Source organism: Oryctolagus cuniculus, chromosome 17 (assembly GCF_964237555.1).
Source record: "Oryctolagus cuniculus chromosome 17, mOryCun1.1, whole genome shotgun sequence".
In the NCBI taxonomy this organism is placed as follows: domain Eukaryota; kingdom Metazoa; phylum Chordata; class Mammalia; order Lagomorpha; family Leporidae; genus Oryctolagus; species Oryctolagus cuniculus.
Window position 1 is genome coordinate 23,618,190 of NC_091448.1, and position 20,219 is coordinate 23,638,408.

The 20,219-nt window shown below is 59.0% G+C and overlaps 1 protein-coding gene across 5 annotated transcripts in view; it reads right to left on the reverse strand.

The window, feature by feature from the left end:
- Window positions 1-2,874: 2,874 nt before the first annotated feature.
- Window positions 2,875-20,219, reverse strand: part of ARHGAP23 (Rho GTPase activating protein 23) — an 80,889-nt gene continuing 63,544 nt past the window's right edge. For all 5 annotated transcript variants that reach the window (XM_070060766.1, XM_070060765.1, XM_051825628.2 and 2 more), the window contains 4 exons: window positions 12,091-12,132; window positions 11,647-11,743; window positions 9,921-9,952; window positions 2,875-5,135 (listed from right to left, as the gene is read on the reverse strand). In XM_070060766.1, the coding sequence (XP_069916867.1) occupies window positions 4,140-5,135; window positions 9,921-9,952; window positions 11,647-11,743; window positions 12,091-12,132 (1,167 nt within the window). In that variant the 3' untranslated portion in view covers window positions 2,875-4,139. The remainder of the gene's footprint in view (window positions 5,136-9,920; window positions 9,953-11,646; window positions 11,744-12,090; window positions 12,133-20,219) is intronic.

A 20,219-nucleotide genomic window follows, 5' to 3' on the forward strand; every position in this document is an offset into this window, starting at 1 on the left:
GCCCTCGCTGGTTACTAACCTACTTTCTCCCGATGCAGACAGCCCGTTCTGGATGTGCCGCACGAATGGAAATACACAGCGTGTGAGCTTTCGTGACTGGCTTCTTCCTAGCACAGTGCTCTCCCCGTTCCCCGATGTTGCAGCACGCAGCGGTGCGTCACTCCTTGGATGGCTGGGTGATTTTCCACGCTACGAATCTAGCACATGTTACTTTTCCATTCCCCAGGTGATGGATACTTAGGTTAGTCCAAGGGCACCGATGTACCCTTGTTTTCGGTGTGTGGAGGTGTGTGCATTCTCTGGGGTGTACACCCAGGAACAGCACTGCTGGGTTTAACATTTCGAGGAGCTGCCACCCTGTTTTCCCAGCCGCACTGCACTACATCCCCACCTGCCACATACGCAGGAGGGTCCCGGTCCACATTTGTTTCACTTTGGCCACACGCGTGTGCGTGAAGCAGTATTTTGCTGCAGCTTTGATTTGCATTTCCCTGGTGACTAACGATGCAGAGCAGCTTTTTGCATAGTTTTTGGTCATTTACATATTTTCTTTGGAGATATTCACATCTTCTGCCTATTTTACATTGGATTGTTTGTCTTTTTATTGTCGAGTTTTAAGAGGAGGGTACTTCATAAGGTTCATGGTGGGCGTTTAGCCTAGGGTTTAAGATGTTTGCAGCAGGGGCCAGCGCTGTGGCGTAGTGGGTAAGGCCACCACCTGAAACACTGGCATCCCACACAGGCCCTGGTTCAAGTCCTGGCTGCTCCACTTCTGATCCAGTCCCTGCTAATGGTCTGGGAAAGCAGTAGCAGACAGCCCAAGTGCTTGGACCCCTGCACTCATGTAGGAGACCTGAAAGAAGCTCCTGGCTCCTGGCTTTGGCCTGGCCCAGTCCTGGCCATTACAGTCATTTGGGAAGTGAACCAGTGGATGGAAGATCTCTCTTGGTCTCCCTAGCTCTCACTCTCACTCTGAACTCTACTTTTCAAATAAATAAAGTAAATCTTAAAAAAGGGGGGGGGGCACAGCCCGCATCGGAGTGCCTGAGTTCTGTTCTTGGCTCCCGATTCCAGCTTCCTGCCGGTGCAGACCGTGGGAGGCAGCACTGATAGCTGCTCAAGTGGTTGGGTTCCTGCTGTCCACATGGGAGGCCTGGAGTGGGTGCCTGGTTCCTGGCTCCTCACTTTGGAGAGCGAACCAGGGGATAGGAATTTCTGCTTTAGCTCTTCCAAATAAACTTTTTGTTTTGTTTTGTTTTGTTTTGTTTTTAATTTTTTTGACAGGCAGAGTGGACAGTGAGAGAGAGAGACAGAGAGAAAGGTCTTCCTTTGCCGTTGGTTCACCCTCCAATGGCCGCCACAGCCAGCGCGCTGCGGCCGGCGTACCGCGCTGATCCAATGGCAGGAGCCAGGTGCTTCTCCTGGTCTCCCATGGGGTGCAGGGCCCAAGGACTTGGGCCATCCTCCACTGCATTCTCTGGTCACAGCAGAGAGCTGGCCTGGAAGAGGGGCAACCGGGACAGAATCCGGCGCCCCGACCGGGACTAGAACCCGATGTGCCGGCGCCACAAGGTGGAGGATTAGCCTAGTGAGCCGCGGCACCGGCCCCCAAATAAACTTTAAAAACCTTTTAAAGTTAATGGAAAAATGAATTAAGATATTAGTTTGTGCAAAATATCTGAAAGGCATGTATATAGTCTTTTCATGATACACTTATTTCATGAACTTTTAAAGGATTTATTTATTTGAAAGGCAGAGTTGAGAGAGAGAGAGGGAGAGACACAGAGAGGTCTCCATCTGCTGGTTCACTCCCCAGATGGCCACAACGGCTGGAGTTGGGCTAGTCTAACACCAGGAACCAAGAGCTTCCTCCGGGTCTCCCATGTGGGTGCAGGGGCCCAAGCACTTGGGCCACCTTCCACTGCTTTCCCAGATACATTAGCAGGGAGCTGGATCAGAAGTGGAGCAGCCAGGACTCGATCCCAGCACTCATATGGGATGCTGGCATCACAGGTGGCGGTTTTCCCTGCTACACCACAGTGCTGGCCCCTTTCACAAACAGTTTGAAGCCTTCTTGTATATTCTGGATGAGCGCTTTGTCAGGTATATGAGCTACAAATATTTCTTCCCATTCTCTGGTTGTCTTTTCACTTTTTAAAAGGACTATTTACGTCTTTATTTGAAAGGCAGAGTGACAGGGATCTTCTGTCAGTTGGTTCACTCCCCAAGTGACTTCACGGAGCTGGGGCTAGGCCAAGTTGAAGCCAGAACTCCATCTGGGTCTCCCATGTGGGTGGCAGGAACTGTCTCCTGGGTGCACTTGCAGAGAAGAGAATGGCTGGGACTCAGCCCAGCACTGATCCTGGATGCGGGGGTTCCAAGCGTGGCTGAACGGGCCGTGCCCCACCTCCAGCGCCTGTGGCAAGCCTTGGGGCTGCTGCCAAAGAGGCGCTCTTCAGTCTGGGGCTGGTGGGGATTCAGGGAGCAGTGGAGTGCTCCCCAGCTGCGGGCCTCCACCCCAGAGCCTCAGCCCCACCCCCTGGAAGCTTACACCAGGAGACCCTGTCCTCTGGTGATAGCATCCGGGCCTCTGGAGTACCTATGGCGGCCACGGGCCCATGTCTGCTGTCTGCCAGGCAGTGCCTCTGGGGCCACTCTGCCAGCGGCTTGGGCTCTGCAGGAAGGAAGGACAGCGGCTTGGGCCAGCGTGCACCTGTGTCGCTGCTCAGACCCGTCTCCCAGACAGGCGGACAAAACCACCGGAAGAGGCTTGCCTGCACCCAGCCTGGCCCCTGCTGCCCTCCTGCCACAGGTCAGGGACATCACCTGCCCCCTCTCCTCCCTCCAAAACAAGTGAGATAGCCGACTCGAGCCTCAAGGAAAGCCGTTTATTTCCAAGATATAGACTGTACTTGAAAGACAGGATTCTCAGAAGCAGAAAATCTTAGTTGCCGCCTAGAGGGACACTGTGACAGGAGCCATGCGGACGTGGGGCGGGGCGTCAAACAACACTGTTACAACACTTTCTTAAAGGAGCAAAACATCTTTAAAAACCCTTATAAATTCTTTATAATATGTTACACATTTAGAGACAGTATTTACAATAGAAGGCAGGGGGAGCGGGAGAGACAAATCTACTTTACAGCGAATTGCATAAAACAAGAGGACTGACAGATGGGGTGGAGGGTTCCCTGGAATGAGTGAGGGTGCGTGGGGGGTGCGTGGGGGGTGATCTGAGGCTTATTTACAAAGTGTGGGGAGAAAAGGGGCAGCCCCTGCCCGTCCTGCAGGAACAGCCCAGCTCAGATCCCATTCATGTGAGACAGAGGAGCCAGCCGCCCCTGCCCCAGGTGCAGAAGGTGGGGGTCTGTGTGCCGGAGTCGTGGAAGGAGGGGGCCAGGGAGGGACCAGCAGGAGGGACCCTGTCTAGGGAACAGCCAGCTGCCCAGGGTGAGAGGGCTTAGGAGGGGTGACGCATCGATTCCCCAAAGGACCAGAGGGTGACCCTGCACATGGCGTGAGCCCTGCCTCTGTGGATTGGCCCCAACCTGCTTCTCTGGCTCTGACCAGGGGCAGGAGGGCAGGATCCTGTGTGCACCGAAGGCAGGGAGCCCTGAGCAGGGGGGCGGGGCGGGGACAGCAGAAGTTGCTACAGAAAACACCTTCGGACAGTGAACAACACACACACTCTCGCACGCACAAGCCCCGCCCCGCGGACAGCACCACCCACACCTCCCCCCATAGCCTGGCACTAGGAGCTAATTGGGGGGTGGGGCCAGGGAAGCGGCGAGACGCAGGAGCCGGCTTCAGCCAGCATCTTTCCTTAAGTCTGAAATCGGGGGGCTCCCTACCCACACCCAGTGGTCAGCAGGGATCCCTCAGTGCAGCCACGGAAAGGCCCAGAGGGACGCGTGAGGCCTCCCAGAGGACACACATCCCAGCAGCCCACGCCTCTCCACCGCTGCCCTTGACCGCGGGCACCCCCCTCCCACTCTGTTCCGCCTGCCGGCCCCTGTGAATTCCAGCACCCTAGCCAGGGACCCCACCCCGCGGCACCCAGGGTAACAGAAGAGGGGGCGCAGGCCAGGGCAGACGCCCGTGTCCAAGGGACTCCGGGGAGGTGTGGGGTCCGAGGCAGGTCACAGACACTGCTGCAGGCGGGAGACGGCCGAGCGGCGCGGGGGCTGGCTCTGCAGGGCCCCCGGGTCCCCCGGCGACGAGGAGGCCCGCGCCTTGGTGGACTCCAGGCTGCTGAGGCCGGAGTCCTTGTTGTCGCTGTGGGTCCGAGGGCCCACGGGCTCCGGGGCGCCCCCTCCGCCCAGCTCCTTCCACTCGTTGAAGTTGAGGTCGGTGAGCGGGCTCTGCACCACCACCGTGTGGCGCCGCCAGCTGCTCCGGCGCCGCCGCGTCTCGGGCGACAGCGGCCGCCGCAGCCGCACGGCCATGTCGTCGGCCGTGCCGCGGAGACGCAGCCGCAGTGCCTCGATGCGTGAGGGCCGCGAGCTCAGCGCCGCGACCGCGGCCGCCGCGGGCCGCAGCGACTCCTGGCTGCTGGACGAGGCCGAGCCCGGCGGCTCCGGCGCGCGGGGGCCGCCCCGGCCCGCGCCCGCGCAGGTGCCCACGATCTCGGCGTCCGGGCGGCTGCGGGACAGGCGGCGGCGCGCCAGGGTGTCGCAGGGTATGAGGTGGTGCGAGCTGAAGGAGGGCCGGCGCGCCAGGCGCCCCGCCGGCCCCGCGCCCGCCTCCGTGTCCGTCTCCACGTGGCTCAGCTCGCTACGCTCGTCGTCCGCCTCGTCCCCCGCGCCCGCCCGCCGGCCGCCGGCGCCCGAGCACACGCTGCGGTCCATGGTGGACAGGGTGGAGTAGCCCGAGACGATGGAGCGCGCGTCGGCGGCCGGCGGCTCATCCGGCGCTGCCGGGGGGCTGAGGCGGCCGGGGGCCTCGGCGGCCGGCGGTGGTCCCTCCGGCCGCTCCGGGGCGCCGGGCTTGTGCGCTTCCTGCTCCGAGTCGTCGTCGGTGCTGCTGCCCAGCCCCCGCGCCTCCCGCCGCTTCTTCCGCTTGCGGTTGACGGCCGAAATGAAGGAGATCGCCAGCATCTCCCGGGCGTACGGCTCCTTCTTGGGGGCCCACGAGCCCTGTGCGGGGAAAACGTGTCAGGCTGCAGAGGGCGTCCCGATCCGCGACACCCCCCCGCACTGGCGCTCCCACTCGCACCAGGTCCAAACCGAGCCCGGCACGTACAGCCGCAACTTAACACGACCCTCCCCACCCCTGTGCCGTCCATCCGGAGACGACCTCGGCGCCCCCACCCCACGCCGACTCAGGACTCAGCGCCCTAGGCGCGGGGCCTTCTGCGGGAGCAGGGGCTGGTCTCTGGGTCCTGGGCCCCGCCCACCCTCGGCCGTCCCAGTTCCCAGCCAGGGTTCTGGGAATAACAGGCTCAGCTGTGCGGGACCCCTTCCAATCCACTGTCCTGGGGGTGGTCCCCAGAGCCCTGGCAGGGACCTTGCTCTGACCGCAGACTCCTGCCCTCTCCCTGTGCACTCCCACCCACCTGGGAAAGCTGCTTTTCACCTGCTCTTTATCCTCACTTCCCCTTAAGAGTCAGGGTTCCCACAGCCTTTCAGGTCTTTGTTGGGCAAACTCCATCCCCAGCAACACGGTTCCAGGGGCCTCTGTCCCACACCGCACTCTTGAACTCCACAACTTTTCACCCAGTTGTGAACCCATTTTTACCAGGGAGTCCACAGGCACCTAGAGCTCACCCAGCTGGACCCACATTACCCTACAGCCCCCCCCCCACCCTAAACTGCCCCCATCATGCTCCCCACCTTAAGGGGATTCCGCCCACGGCCAAGTCCTGAGCTGGCCTGTCCTTTCTGCCCCTTTTAGGGGTTCCCTGCTCCATCCCTGCCCCGCCCCAGTCTCTCTTCCTACAAGCAGTCACTCTAAAGCAGGTATACGGTCCCCTCGGAGCTTTGCTGGCCCGCGGACAACCCGGCATGGATAAAGCACGCAGGCCCCGGCTGGCTCCGTACCCAGAGTCCTTCACAACCAGGCCCCAGTGTCTCCAGCCCTGCCCCAGCCCAGGCTTTCTGGAGCTTGGGCCCCATGCGCCCCTCCTTGGACGGGGCCTGCCCTTTTACAAGCTACAAGGCCCACTCAGCGCAGCCTCCTGGGCACAGCGACTGCCAAGCCCTCCCTGTAGCTGGGCTGGGAGCTCCCTCCCTAGGTTCCCATTGTCCCTGGGAAATGCATGGGCACCAGCTCTGCTCCCACCATCACATTCGTCTCAGTTCCGAGAGAGTGCAGCCCAGGCCTCCCTGTGCGTGCCTCTGTCACAGCACGGTGCCAGGCATACACTGGGCGCTCGGTAAGTGCTCCAGGGATGAGCACGGCGGTAGGTGGAGGCTGGGAGACCTGGAGCCTCTGTTTCCTCAACAGCCAGTTAAGCTGCCACCGGGAGGTCAACGTCCCAAGTGAGCCCTGGGTCAAGGGCCACCCATGTGGCGATGGAGCATCCATAGCCCCAGCTGCTGTGGCCTTCTGGGGAGTGAACCAGCAGATGGAAGACCTCTGTCTCTCTCTCTGTCTCTCTCTCTCTCTCAAAAAAATAAATAAATTATACATACATATATATAAACCAGATTCACCTCCTTTTGAAAAAGATAAGGGGCCTTCCGAGCTCCACATGTCTTTGACACGGGGGCCGGCCACACCCCGGCCGGGAACAGCCAAAGCCACCCTCAGAGGGAGGTGGGGTCGGGATGGGACTGCCCCGGAGGGGGTCGCTGCCACCTGGGTGTCGAGGACATAGCCCGCGGGAAGCTGCTGGGCGCTCGTGCTGCAGGATCTGTCCATACCCTTGGGAGCTCAGCTGCCTGGAGTCTCCCCCCCCCCCCCCCAGCACCCGCAGCCTCCATGTCCCTGTCCCGTGACAGTTACTCCTCTATTTCTTCAGCCTGGTCCGGGCCTCGGTCTCTCGGGGACTCAGCTGGTGGGTCTAGGCTCACGCTAGGGAGAGACCCCAGGCTTGAGCCAGAAAAATCAAGAACCACTATGAGCTGAAAGCAGAGGACCACAACAAGGATCCCAGGGCAGTCACCGAGGAGAGAGGTCGTCTACTGAGGGCCCTGCCCCTCGATGCCTGAGAACACACCCGGCCAAGCTTCTGGTCACTCCAACTCGGGCCTTGGCTTGCCTGTCTGTAAAATGGGGATGGTACAAAACTCAAGGGTCTTCTGTCAGGATGCAAGGAGACAGGCGCTGGGGATTAGAGCCCCACACTGCAGCCGGCACCTAGCAGGTGCTCAATGACCAGGAATCCCCTTCGCTTGGGTGACTCTGAGTGACTGCCCGGGGTCTCGGTGAAGCCGAGACAGCATACGGCCAAGGCATCTTCCTGGGCAGCATGTTCTACCTGGGAGGCCCCGGGACTGAGAGAAGGACCTCCTGATGGGGAGAATGCTGGGGGCGGGCGTGGGGTGTAGAACCTGTGCAAGCCCCAGGAGACCGGAGGCTTCAGGGAGGAGGCGGCCTCTGGGCAGGGGAGTGGGGGAGTTTTCAGTGCTGAGTGCCCTGGGGACAGGCCGGGGTGACTGCGTGGGGGCTCCCCTGGCAGTGGGGAGGGGCAGAGCCAGCACAGCTAGGAGCTGGCTCCTGAGAAGGGGCCCGGCCATGCTGCTCACTCCTTCAGCAAAGTCCTTGCTTCTCCAACCTGCCCTATCTCCCTCAGGCTCAGCCGAGGCCCCCACCGCCTGCTGCACTGGGCAGAGAGCCCCATATGCAGCGGCCCCGGCTCCTCTAACTCTTGCTGGCACAGCCCAGGGCCGCCCCAGGGTCTCGGGTCCAGCCCTCTCTCCCCCTCTCTCTGGGCCCTGGATCATCGCTGCTGGAGCCCGGTCTGTCTCCCAGCAAAAGCTCCCCTCCACCTGTGCCCTGCTGGACACCTGTCCACAATCAGCCGCTCCTGCCCACGCCCGTGCTCTGCCTGGGTGCCCTCACCAACTCGCCCGCCTGGCTTCTGCCTCCGACACCCCCCCACCCCGACATCCGACATCCATGTCCCACTACTGTCCTCAGGGGCCACCAACAGTGGCTGGACACTAAGCCAAATGAGTTAACCCTATCTTTTCCAGAGGCATCATTGGGTTTTGGTAGCACAGTGACGCTGACCTCATAAAAATCTGAGCTGTCCCTAGACCCTGGGAGGATGATGGAATTAACCTCTGATGTCACTTCCTGTCGGGTAGGGCTAGGCAGAAAATGTCAGTCCCCACTTCCTTTAGAGACAGGAAGTGACATCAGGGTGACTGTCACTGGACGCTCATTTGCCCATAAAAGGAGCTGGAAAGTGGCCCTTGCTCCTCCGTGTCTGGAAGAGACTGGGGAGAACTGGCATCATTTCTAAAATCAGTATTTAAATGGTTTGCCTGCTTTCTGTGAGTCTGCCCGCCCTAGCTACTGCACAAGCGCATGCAGTGTCTTTGTGTGCCTGGTTCTCACTCAGCCAGCGTTCTCAAGGCTCACCCACGTCGTAGCACGTGTCAGAACATACATGGAAATAACTGCTTAACTATTACACCAGGAGCAGGTGCGTGGCCTCGGTCAGGACTGGGCATCAGAGTGCCTGGTTTCCTGCCTGGCTCCGGCTCCTGACGCCAGCTTCCGGTAATGCACACCCTGGAGGCAGCAGGTGACGGCTCAAGTAGTTGGTTCTGCTAGGTCTCTCCATGTGGGAGACCCGGATGGAGTTCCCAGCTCCTAGCTTTAGCCTAGCCTGCCTATTCCCAGCCACTGCAGGCACCTGGGGAGTGGGCCAGTAGCCCAGAGCTGGCATGCTCTGAGAAAATCTTCAAAAACTTTTAATATATACAACAGAGTCGTGGGCTGTGTATCAGGGGAGTGTTCTGGGAAGGTCACTGCTGTCAGCGCATCCGAGTGTACATCCAGAGATGCACCGGCCACCACAGCCGGGGGCCACTGCCAGGGAAACTTCATGACGCAGTGCGTGTCTGTATTGTAAAGTCATTCTATTTTAAAGTTAGAACAATGTTAGAATTATTTAAATAAAATAAATTATTTAAAATATTTAAAATAATTAATTTATTTTAAAAATAAATAAATTATTTAAATATTTGGTAGAATTCACAGGCAAAAAACCTCTGACCCTGGGGTTTTCTTCATTGGAAGGTTTTTAAGGACAAATTGATTTCTTTAGCACAAACTGGACTACTCCTGGTATCTGTCCCTTCTCTGGGTTTTGGTATGTTGGATCTTTCCGGGAACGGACCCACGTCACCTGCGTTGTCGAGTTTATGGGCAGAGTTTCTCAGAGCATTCCCGGGGTGCTGTAGCGACGCCCCATCTCTCTCCTGGCACGGCATTCTGTGCTGTCTCTTTTTATTCCGCCAGTCTGGCCAGAGCTTTATCAATTTTTATTCATTTTCAAAGAACCTGCATTTTTTCTGAACTGTTTTCAATTTCATTTCTTATCTTTCTTATTTCCTTCTTTCTGTTTGCTTTGGGCTTGCCAGATACCTTAAGGAATATTTACTGTATCAGACACAGTTACCCATATTTCACAGACGAGGAAGCCGAGGATCAGAGAGAGGTTAAATAATTTGCCCAATGTCCCCAAACTATGAAGTGGTAGAGGCAGGACTCAAACCCAGGATCGCCTGACTCAGTGCCCTGTGCCTCCAGCCACTGAGCAACACTGCTGCCCCCCCCCCCCCCAGCAGGCCAGGTCTCTCTGCGGCACCAGGCGCCTCACCAAGCCCCACCAGGCGAGTGGCGTCCCGACCCCCCCCCCCCCCCCATCAGCTCATCTGCCTTTCTCCCACTTGCCCTGCCCGACGACAGGCAAGGCGGGCTGGCTTGTGTGTGGACCAGGCCTTCGGAGCTGCCTTGGCACTTACCTTGGACTTGGCTGAGCTACAGGTGGTGGAATCTGTTGGTGAGAGACAGAGAGAAAAACGGAAGTTGGACCTTGTAAACACAATTCCCTCTCAGAAGCTTCAGAGAGCAGGGGTTCAGAAACCTGAGCTGTCCCCAGGCCCAGGAGCAGCAAGGATCTGGACCTCTGATGTCACTTCCTGTGGGCTGAGGACAGGCAGAAAATGACGTCAGTCCCCACTTCCTTTAGAGACAGGAAGTGACATCAGGGTGACGGCCACGGGACCCTCATTTGCCCAGGGTTAAGGGCAACGGGGGCTTTGCTGTGGGTGTGGCTTCTGTCCCCTCCCGCGCCTGTCTCTGTCGCTCTGAAGCACTGGAGAGAAAATGCCGGAGACCACAGATGCAGTCCACAGAGGCCACGACAATGACACAGCACCACGGATGCTCAGGGGTGGGCACACGTGCACACAGGGGGCCTCACTCCCCCACCCCACCGCCAGGCCCCGGGAGGAAGGCAGACCACACGGATGATGGAGTGGTGGGAGGGGCTGGCTGTGGAGACCTCACAGCGAGACCCCCTTCACAGCACAGAGATGATGGACAGGAAGCCCACCCCCTGGGCGGGGCTCGGTCTCCGCCCCTTCATTTCACTGGGGTGGAGAAGGACCCTGAAATAGGACCCCGCAGCGTCCTCTCCAAGGCCAGAGAGGGGCGCTGGCCCCCATAGGCTCGTGGTCAGGTGCGGTTAATCCACACTCTCTGGCAGGCAGGCGGGTTAGAGACCCCTCCCAGCCCCTTCCCCGCACGCGGTGAGATGGGCTGACCACACACGACACACAGGGGCCGGGCAGCAGGCGACTAGAAGACACTGGGCTCCTCTCTGCCTTCCCACCCCCACGTCCTCTGGCCCCTGGCCACCAGGGCTCTGCTGGGCCTCGGTCAGGGGCGGGGCCCCACAGGGAGGGTGGGGGGCGCACGGGCGCCAAGCCACTGCTGGTGTGCGCCTGCATCTGGACACCATCCCTCCTCTGCTGTGGGAGGGCTCGAGGCCGCCGACACAGGACAGGGGCTGAGTGACCAGCGGAGGCGGGGAGGGCCGGCCCCGTGGGGCCACGGGAGCAGGGGCTGGAGATGCAGAGAAGCTTCTGGTGTTCCGAGAAGCTGGGTCCCCAGCCAAGCCCATCCCAGCTCAGAAAAGGAGAAGCCGACAGGCTCCGCAGACAGAGGGCCCCGGAGCCTGGGGGTGCAGGGGGCAGCCACGGATGCCCACACTTCCGGGCAGCGCCGCCTTCCTCCTGAGAAGAGGCTTGGGGTGGGAGGGGGCTGGGGACCTGCTGCCTGCCCTGGCGTCTTATAATCGCCCGCCGCTGTTAGTGACCCAGGCCGCGACCCCACACTGTACCCTTTAGAGCTCCAACAGGTCCGCTGGAGGAGGGCGGGGAGGAGGAGAGAGGCGGGGAGGAGAGGGGCGGGAGAGCAGGGGAGGCGGAGGCAAGGGCAGGTGCGAGGAGAAAAGGAAGAGAAGTTAACAAGAGGAACAGCCCTAAGCGCACAGCCAGCCCACCACAGATCAGAGGCTCAGCCGATACACCAGCGACGGAGCGGCCGGGCCAGGCCTCCAGACCGCGACAGACCCATTCTCAGGGGCCCCTGGGGCAGCAGCAGAGAGGTGGGCATCTGGCCAGGCACTCGGGCCCTCGGGAACACAGAGCGCACCCCCACCCGTCCCCAAGTCCCTGCACTCACCTGAGCCTGGGTCACCAGGGGGCACGGTCCTGCCGATGTTGGGCAGCAGGTACTCGATGTTGGGCACCGACTGGGGCTCCTTGTCATCCACGGGGGTCTGCAGAGCAAGCAGGGTTCAGCAGCGCGGCACACACAGCCTTGCAATGGGGTCCCTGATACTGGGCGAGGTCTCCTCCACCAGGCTGGGGCTCGCCAGGGCAGGGGCTGCCTCCCTCGGCAGTCGGGCACTCAGAGCAGGTCCTGCATGTCCCCCAGCAGACTGCTCTGTGCCTTCTCCTGGAGGCCCGGGCAGCTTCCTCAGCTAGAACAGGCCCAGGGCCTCCTCCATCAGACTGGATCTCCCTAAGACCTCCCTCCCTCTGCTACTGGCCTCCTTTAGACTGGGGGTCACCAGGGGCAGGGACCTCCCCCACTTGGCTCTCACTGCCCGCTCTCCCCACTTACTCGCTCTCCCTTGTCCTCGTCGTCGCTGAAGAACCAGTCTGACTGTGGAGACAGAAGGAAGACAGAGGGAGGCCACATCAGCGTGGGCAGGGGCAGAGGGAAGATGCCCGGCTGCTGCAGAGGGCTGAGAGGGAGGCCGATGGTTCCCCAAGCCCAGGGAAGCCTCGGGGAGAGAACACCAGGACCCCCTGCAGCGGAGGAGTCCCTCTTTCTGCCTGGCCGCCCTGGGCACACGCGGGGCCAGCAGTGCCCTCTAGTGCCGGCCAGGCCCCCTAGCGGGAGGACGCCGCGCCCAGGCACCGCGGACCCCACACCAGCGCAGCGCTGTCTGGCCAGGCCCAGAAAAGGCCACCGCCTGGACAGAGGTGTGATGAGCGAGCCAAACAGGACAGAAAGAAAGGCCACGCTCTCACACACACCGTGAGGACACCAGAATCCGTGGATGCGCCGCTCCCTTACACTGCAGGCACAGTGTCTGCACGAGCCTTTGCCATCCCCCTCTACTTCAAACACCACGACGACGGAGGGGCAGGCACTTGCTGCAGGGTTGAGGCGCATCGCACATCAGACTGCCTGGGTTCCAGCCCAGCTCCACTCCTGCTGCCGACTTCTTGCGAACGGGCATCCCGGGAGGCTTCCTGCCACCCCCATGAGCCCTGGGCTCCTGTCTCTGAGCTGGGCCAGCCCTGGCTGCTGTGGGCATCTGGGGAGTGAACCAGCGGATGGGAGATCTCTCTCTCTCTCTCTCTCTCTCTCTCTCTCTCTCGACTTCACTCTCTCTGCCTTTCAAACAAACAAACATTTAAAAATACCTAATGCAATGTAAATGCTATGTAAACAGCAGTTCCTCTGTACTGCCCAGGGAAGAATGATAAGAAAAAAGTCTAAGTGTTCAGTACTGCAAATTTTTTCTCCAAATATATATATATATATATATTTTGACAGGCAGAGTGGACAGTGAGAGAGAGAGACAGAGAGAGAAAGGTCTTCCTTTTGCCGTTGGTTCACCCTCCAATGGCCGCCGCTGCAGCCGGCGCACCATGCTGATCCGATGGCAGGAGCCAGGATCCAGGTGCTTTTCCTGGTCTCCCATGGGGTGCAGGGCCCAAGCACCTGGGCCATCCTCCACTGCACTCCCTGGCCATAGCAGAGAGCTGGCCTGGAAGAGGGGCAACCGGGACAGAATCCGGCGCCCCAACCGGGACTAGAACCCGGTGTGCCGGCGCCGCAAGGTGGAGGATTAGCCTATTGAGCCACGGCGCCGGCCAAATATATATATTTTTAAAGACTTATTTCATTCACTTGAAAGTCAGCATTACAGACAGAGGGAGAAATAGAGATCTTCCATCTGTTGGGTCATTCCCCAAATGGCCACAATGGCCAGGGCCGGAACAGGCAGAAGCCAGGAGCCAAGAGCTTCCTCTGGGTCACCCACATGGGTGCAGGAGCCCAAGCACTTGGGCCGTTCTTTGCTGCCTTCCCAGGTGCATTAGCAGGGAACTGGACTGAAAGCAGAGCATCCAGGACCTGAACCGCCACCCACATGGGATGCCAGTGTCACGGGCGGCAGCTTAAACCACTAGGCCTCAACCCGGGTCCCTTTGACTATTTTTAAGCCACCACTGGTGGAGTCCACAGAGGTGGAATCCACGGATATGGAGGGCAGACTATATTTGGTGAAGTTTAAGAATCCTGGAGATAAAATTCCAGAAGTCTTCTTCTAGAAGCATAGGAATGCACAGCAAAGCAGACGGCTTACAGGTTTGAATCCCAGCTGCTCCACTTCCAATCCAGCTCCCCGCTAATGTGCCTGGGAAGGCAGTGGAGGATGGCCCAAGTGCTGCCCCTCACGTGGGAGACCTGGATGGAGTTCCAGGCTCCTGGCTTTGACCTGGCCCAGCCCTGGCCATGGTGGGTGTCTGGGAAGTGAACCAGCAAAAGAAAGGTATTTCTTTTTCTCTTTCTCTCTGTTACTCTGCCTTTCAAATTAAAAAAAGAAAGAAATCATAGCATGTACATATTTAACATACTTAAAATTTAAGCAACAATTGGTAGAACTACAAGGAAACCAGGAAAATGAAACACTGCAGCTGATCAAGCAGATTAAAAAATACGCAGAAGAGGCAGGAGCAGTCTGGGGCTTACGATGCAGGTTAATGGAGCCGGTGCTGTGGCGCAGCGGGTAAAGCCACAGCCTGCAGCGCCAGCACCCCATATGGGCGTGGTTTGAATCCCGGCTGCTCCACTTCCAACCCAACTCCCTGCTAATGGCCTGAGAAAGCAGTGGAGGATGGCCCAAGTGCTTGGTCCCCTGCACCCACATGAGAGACCCAGAAGAAGCTCTTGGCTCCTGGCTTCATTTGGGTCCAGCTCTGACTCTTGCAGGCATTTGAGAAGTGAAGCATGCAGCTCAGTTCACAATAGCTAAGGCATGGAATCAACCCAGATGTCCGTCAGCTGAAGACCAGATGAGGAATATGGTACATGTACACCACGGAATACTACACAGCAGTAAAAAGAAATCCTGTCGTTTGCAACAAAATGGATGCAACTGGAAAACATTTAGTGAAAAAAGCCAGTCCCAAAAGACAAATACTCCCTGATCTGTGGTAATAACACAGTCCCTAAAAGGTAATCTATAGAAGTGGAATTGATACTTTGAGATCAATGACTTTGAACAGCCCTGTCTCAATTGTTGAGGAACAGTTTGTTGAACCCTTTACTTAATGTAGAGTTAATCTTACGTGTATAAAGTTAATTCAAAATAGATCTTAGTAAAAAATGAGAATGGAAATGGGAGAGGGAGGCGAAGGGGGGTGGGAGTGTGGGTAGGAAGAATCACTATGTTCCTAAATCTGTATACATGAAATACATGAAGTTTGTATACCTTAAATAAAAGGTTTCTAGGTTAAAAAAAAAAAAAAGGCTGGCGCTGCGGCTCACTAGGCTAATCCTCCGCCTTGCGGCGTCGGCACACCGGGTTCTAGTCCCGGTTGGGGCGCCGGATTCTGTCCTGGTTGCTCCTCTTCCAGGCCAGCTCTCTGCTGTGGCCCGGGAAGGCAGTGGAGGATGGCCCAAGTCCTTGGGCCCTGCACCTGCATGGGAAACCAGGAGGAAGCACCTGGCTCCTGGCTTCAGATCAGTACAACGTTGGAGGTGGCGGCCATTTGGGGAGTGAACCAACGGAAGGAAGACCTTTCTGTCTGTCTCTCTCTCACTGTCTAACTCTGCCTGTCAAAAAAAAAAAAAAAAAAAAAAAGTAAACCAGCAATTGGAAGGTGGTCTGTCTGTTTCTATCTGTGTCTCTGTCTCTCAAATAAATCAATAAAACAAGCAAAGATACAGACGCTCTGAATGACACAGCCGGTCTGATGGGTAGACCTAGAACCTTGTGCTCAGTCATGCGAGAAAATACCCTCTTAGGACACGGGTGAGTCACTCAACAACCAAGGGCGAGGCGCTGTCAACAGACCTGGGGTCAGCACTGCACAGACCACGCTCTCTGCTCAGAGTGCAGTAAAATCACAAACCATAGAAGAGCTAACGCAAACAAAACACCAAATCTCACCGTCCGGAATCTACGGTAAGACCGCTGCGTAGCCCGGGACGACAGAGGAAGTCAACTACAAGAAAAGCGTTTCACGACCTTGGGAATAAAATGTTTTCAGATTTTCTTTAAAAAATGTATTTATTCGAGAAGCAGAGAGAATGGGCGAGGAACAGACACATGGGCGAGAGGGGAGGGGAGAGAGGAGAGAGAGGGGGAGAGTGAGCCAGCCCGCAGGATCAGCTGGTCCACTTCCCAAATCCTCAGGACTGGACGGGAATCAGGGAGTCAGTCTGGATGGCAGGACTCACTGCTGCCCCGCAGGACGCACACCAGCCCGGAGCAGGAGCCAGGCGCTAGGCGCGGAAGCCGGCTGCTCTGAGGCGGGACACAGGTGCCGGAACTGCCGGGCCAAGCGCCCGCCCTGACGCACCTCTTTAGCTCCAACACCAAAGGCACAGTCCTGCAGAAATAACTGGTGAGCCGGACGTGAGCGAGACTGAACATTCCTGCTCTGTGGAAGACCCTGGCAAGCGCATAGAGAGAAAAGCTACAGGCTGGGAGAAAGACACGTCTGCTAAAGCACCGTTGTCCAGGGCCAGCACTGTGGCTTAGCGGGTAAAGCCACCACCTGCAGTGCCGGCTTCCCATATGGGCGCTAGTTTGAGTCCCAGCTGCTCCACTTCCAATCCAGCTCTCTGCTGTGGCCTGGAAAAGCAGTAGAAGATGGTCCGAGTCCTTGGGCTCTTGCACCCATGTGGGAGACCCGGAAGAAGCTCCTGGCTCCTGGCTTCAGATTGGTGCAGCTCTGGCCACTGTGGCCATTTGGGGAGTGAACCAGTGGATGGAAGACCTCTCTCTCTTTCTCCGCCTCTCTGTAACTCTGCCTCTCAAATAAATAAATCTTAAAAAAAAAAAAAAAAAGCAGCACCATTATCCAAAGTACATAAAAAACTCGTAAAACTCAGCATTCGGTTCCTGACTCCAGCTTCCTGCTAATGCAGACCCCAGGAGGCAGCAGTGAGGCTAATGGGTCCCTGACACCTAAACGGGACACCTGGATGGGGTTCTTGGCTTCCAGCCCCACTGTTGAGGGCATCTGGGGAGTGAACCCGTGGACGGGAACCTCTCCCGCCTCTGTCGCTTTGCCTCTCAAATGAAAAGAAATGGATCAAAGACTTGGAAACCTCACCAAAGAAGACGTCAGACGACAAAGCCCAGGCAGGCAGAGATGCTACCCACACGCACGTGTGTGTGTGTGCTCATGACCAGGCACGTGCGAGTGGAGCACGCAGCGATGCACGCCTGAGATCAGCCGAACCCAGAACAAGCTTCAGGAGCTCCCACTCACTGCTGGTGAGAGGCCCAGGCCGCTCAGCCGCTCTGGGGAACCCTCTGGCAGCTCCTCATCCCGGCACCGTGCCCCAGCCAGGCTCCCAGAGGAGCTGCAAACCCAGGCCACACTGCACCTGCGCGTGGGTGAGCACAGCAGCTCTGCCACAGCGGCCGCAACCACGGGACACGCAGACAACGGACTACCACACAGCACTCGGGAGACAGGCGCCCCCAAGTGCACGAAGCGACAAGGGGGCCTCTGCGTGCGCACCCCTGGGCAAATGGCTGCACGCGGCATGACTCCAACCCAAGACTCTGAGACCCTGGGACCCTGAGGCCCTGGGATCCTGAAATTCTGAGACCCTGGGACCCTGGGACCATGAGACCCTGGGATCCCGAGATTCTGAGACACTGGGACGCTGGGACCCCGAGACCCTGGGACCCTGAGAACCTGAGACTGTCTGTAAGAGGCAGAGCTGTGGGCACAGGAGAAGGGGTAGTAGGTGCAGGGTCTGGGGGGAGGGAACGAGCAGGTGGAACACAGGGGAGTTTGGGCAGTGGGAACCCGCGTGACACTCCCACGGCTCCATGAGTGAGTCCCTGTCAGCTGCGGGGTTGATGGGGGTGGTTAAGGACGAGGCACCAGCAGTTCCTCAGCGGCAACACGGGTGGCACTCAGGCAGGGTCAGCGCCACCGTGGGGAGGCAGGGCCAGGTGGCACTCGGGGGGGACAGGTGCAGTCAGTGGGGGGCAGGTGGTACTCAGGTGGGGGGCAGGTGGTACTCAGGTGGGGGCAGGTGGCACTCAGTGGGGGACAGGTGGTACTCAGGTGGGGCAGCTGGCACTCAGGTGGGGGCAGGTGGCAGTCAGTGGGGGGCAGGTGGCACTCAGGTGGGGCAGGTGGTACTCAGTGGGGGACAGGTGGTACTCAGGTGGGGGCAGGTGGCACTCAGGTGGGGCAGGTGGTACTCAGGTGGGGGCAGGTGGGGGCAGGTGGTACTCAGGTGGGGCAGGTGGCACTCAGTGGGGGACAGGTGGCACTCAGGTAGGGACAGGTGGTTCTCAGTGGGGGGCAGGTGGCACTCAGGTGGGGGCAGGTGGCACTCGGGCAGGGGTAGTGTCATCGTGGGAGGTGGGGGCGGGGGTGTATGGGAAACCTCACACCTGACCCTCAACTTTGCTATAAAACCAAATCTGCTCTAAAAAAGGTAAGGCTTCAGGAGACTGCAGGATAAAAGGTGCAGTGAACTTTAAGGGAAACGTGTCGCTTTGATAAAGCTGTCAGAAAACGGACGCGCCAAGCACTCCACTGATCAAGCTAAAAAGCCAGAGAGAAGACAAGGCCGAGTCCCTGTAAAAGACGGCAAAAGGCAGTCAAACAGCACGGGGCGTTAGACACGGGCAGCAGGCGTCCGGCCGGGCAGTCGGTGCCGGTGGGGACAGCTGCGTCCATATCAGCGTGGCCGGGTCTGCATCCGGGCTCCGCTGCAGGCCCGGCACCCTGGGAGGCAGCAGGTGGATGGCCCGGCCCTGGCCATCGCAGGCACTGGGGAGCCGGCCAGCGGGTGGGCGCTCCCCCTCAGATGAATAAATGAACAAGTAAACACTGAAAATAAATTTAATTAAAAATTAAAACTGCTTGTGCTTTGAAAAAAAAAATAAGATAGACAAATCTGTGACAAGTCTGACCAAGGAAAATGAAGAAAGGGGGGCATCGTGGGGCAGTGGGTCAAGCGGACCCCAGTGTCCCACACCAGAGTGCTGGTGAGAGTCCCCTATCCGGCCCCGCCAACCACGTGTGAGGCCGAGCGGGACGGCTCAGGCCCTGGGTCCCCGCCATTCACGTGAGAGATCTGCGTGGAGTTCCTGGCTCCCGGCTTCAGCTGGGCCCTCCCCTGGCTGTGGTGTTCGTTTGGGGAGTGAACCGGAAGAAGAGGCGCCCCCTCCCCCTGCCTTTCAGGTAAACACATAGATAAATCACATTTGAAAGATGTAAATAAAACACATGAGGAAAAGGAGCTAATGACCACAAATTCAAGCTATGCAGAAGGTAACAAAGAACATCAAAATATTCATCACCATGAAACGCAGGTAAAGTCTGGATCTAGACTGACGAGAGCAAACCAACACACAGAAGGGGCAGTCGCCACCATCACCACCGTCACCACCACTAACGGCCGACGTCACGGCCTGAGGCTGGGATCAGCACCCAGCACAGAGGAGCTCCCGTCAGAGACTAAAAGGGGCTTCGGAGGCGGCAGAAGGTGTGTGCTGTCACAGCCCAGGAGCCGCCGCGCCGTCAGCGGGCACGAGGCTGACTGTGGAATGGCGCAGACCCACGGGGCCTTTCACGGGGCCCTGGGGGCTGGGGTACCTGCTCGTGCCGGGCCCCGCCTGGTACGTTCCTCCAGGCCGACGAGGCGACTGCACCGCCTGCCCACAGCCCAGCCGGCCCCCAGCTCCCTGGGCACAGTGGCTCCCGGCAGCACCCCGGCTGGGCCGGCCTTGTCTCCCCGAGGCCCCGGCCCCATGCACCTGTCTCGGGTGGGGCCTTGCGACGACTACCAACCCCCAGGCACCCTTCCACTGCTGTGCAGAGACAGAGTCATGGGCCCGCCAGGACCCCATGAGGGCTTCTCTTACCGTCTCTGTCCCACAGATAAGCAAGCGGGCACAGGAAGGAGGCTCGCCCCAGGCAGAGCCAGGCCCGGGCCACTCTGCGTCGGGGACGTCTGCAGACTTTTCAATGGCCCCAGCTGGGGGCATGCTCCTGGCGAGGGGGTGGGCAGGCGGCGGAAGATCTGGCCCCAGGGTCGCCGGCCCGGGCTGGGCTGCCGCATCCACTGAGCACGGAGGCCTCGTGTGGTGTCAGCGCGCGGGGAACGTGTGGCCAGTGCCTGTGCCTGCCCTGCCCCACCTCGCTGTGCCTCTCCACGCCCCAGCTTCCCCTCTCTGTGCTCCCTGAGGCAGGAAAGGTGCAGCCGGACATGACCTTGTCCGCCAGCCCGCTCAGCCAACACAGAGCTCCCTGCGTGGCAGGCTGCAGGCCCGTGGCTAAGATACCAGGTGTGCTCCCCTGCCCCACGCGGTGCGGAGGGACTGCCCGGGGACTCTGGGGGACAGCGAGTGGCCCTGCTGTCTCCCTAAAGGTTCCTGACCACAGCCTTGCGCTGGCAGCGGCTTCTCCGGGGGCCCCGGGCACCAGGCACCCTCTCTCCCCAACCAGGGCACCCAGCGCGCTAATGGG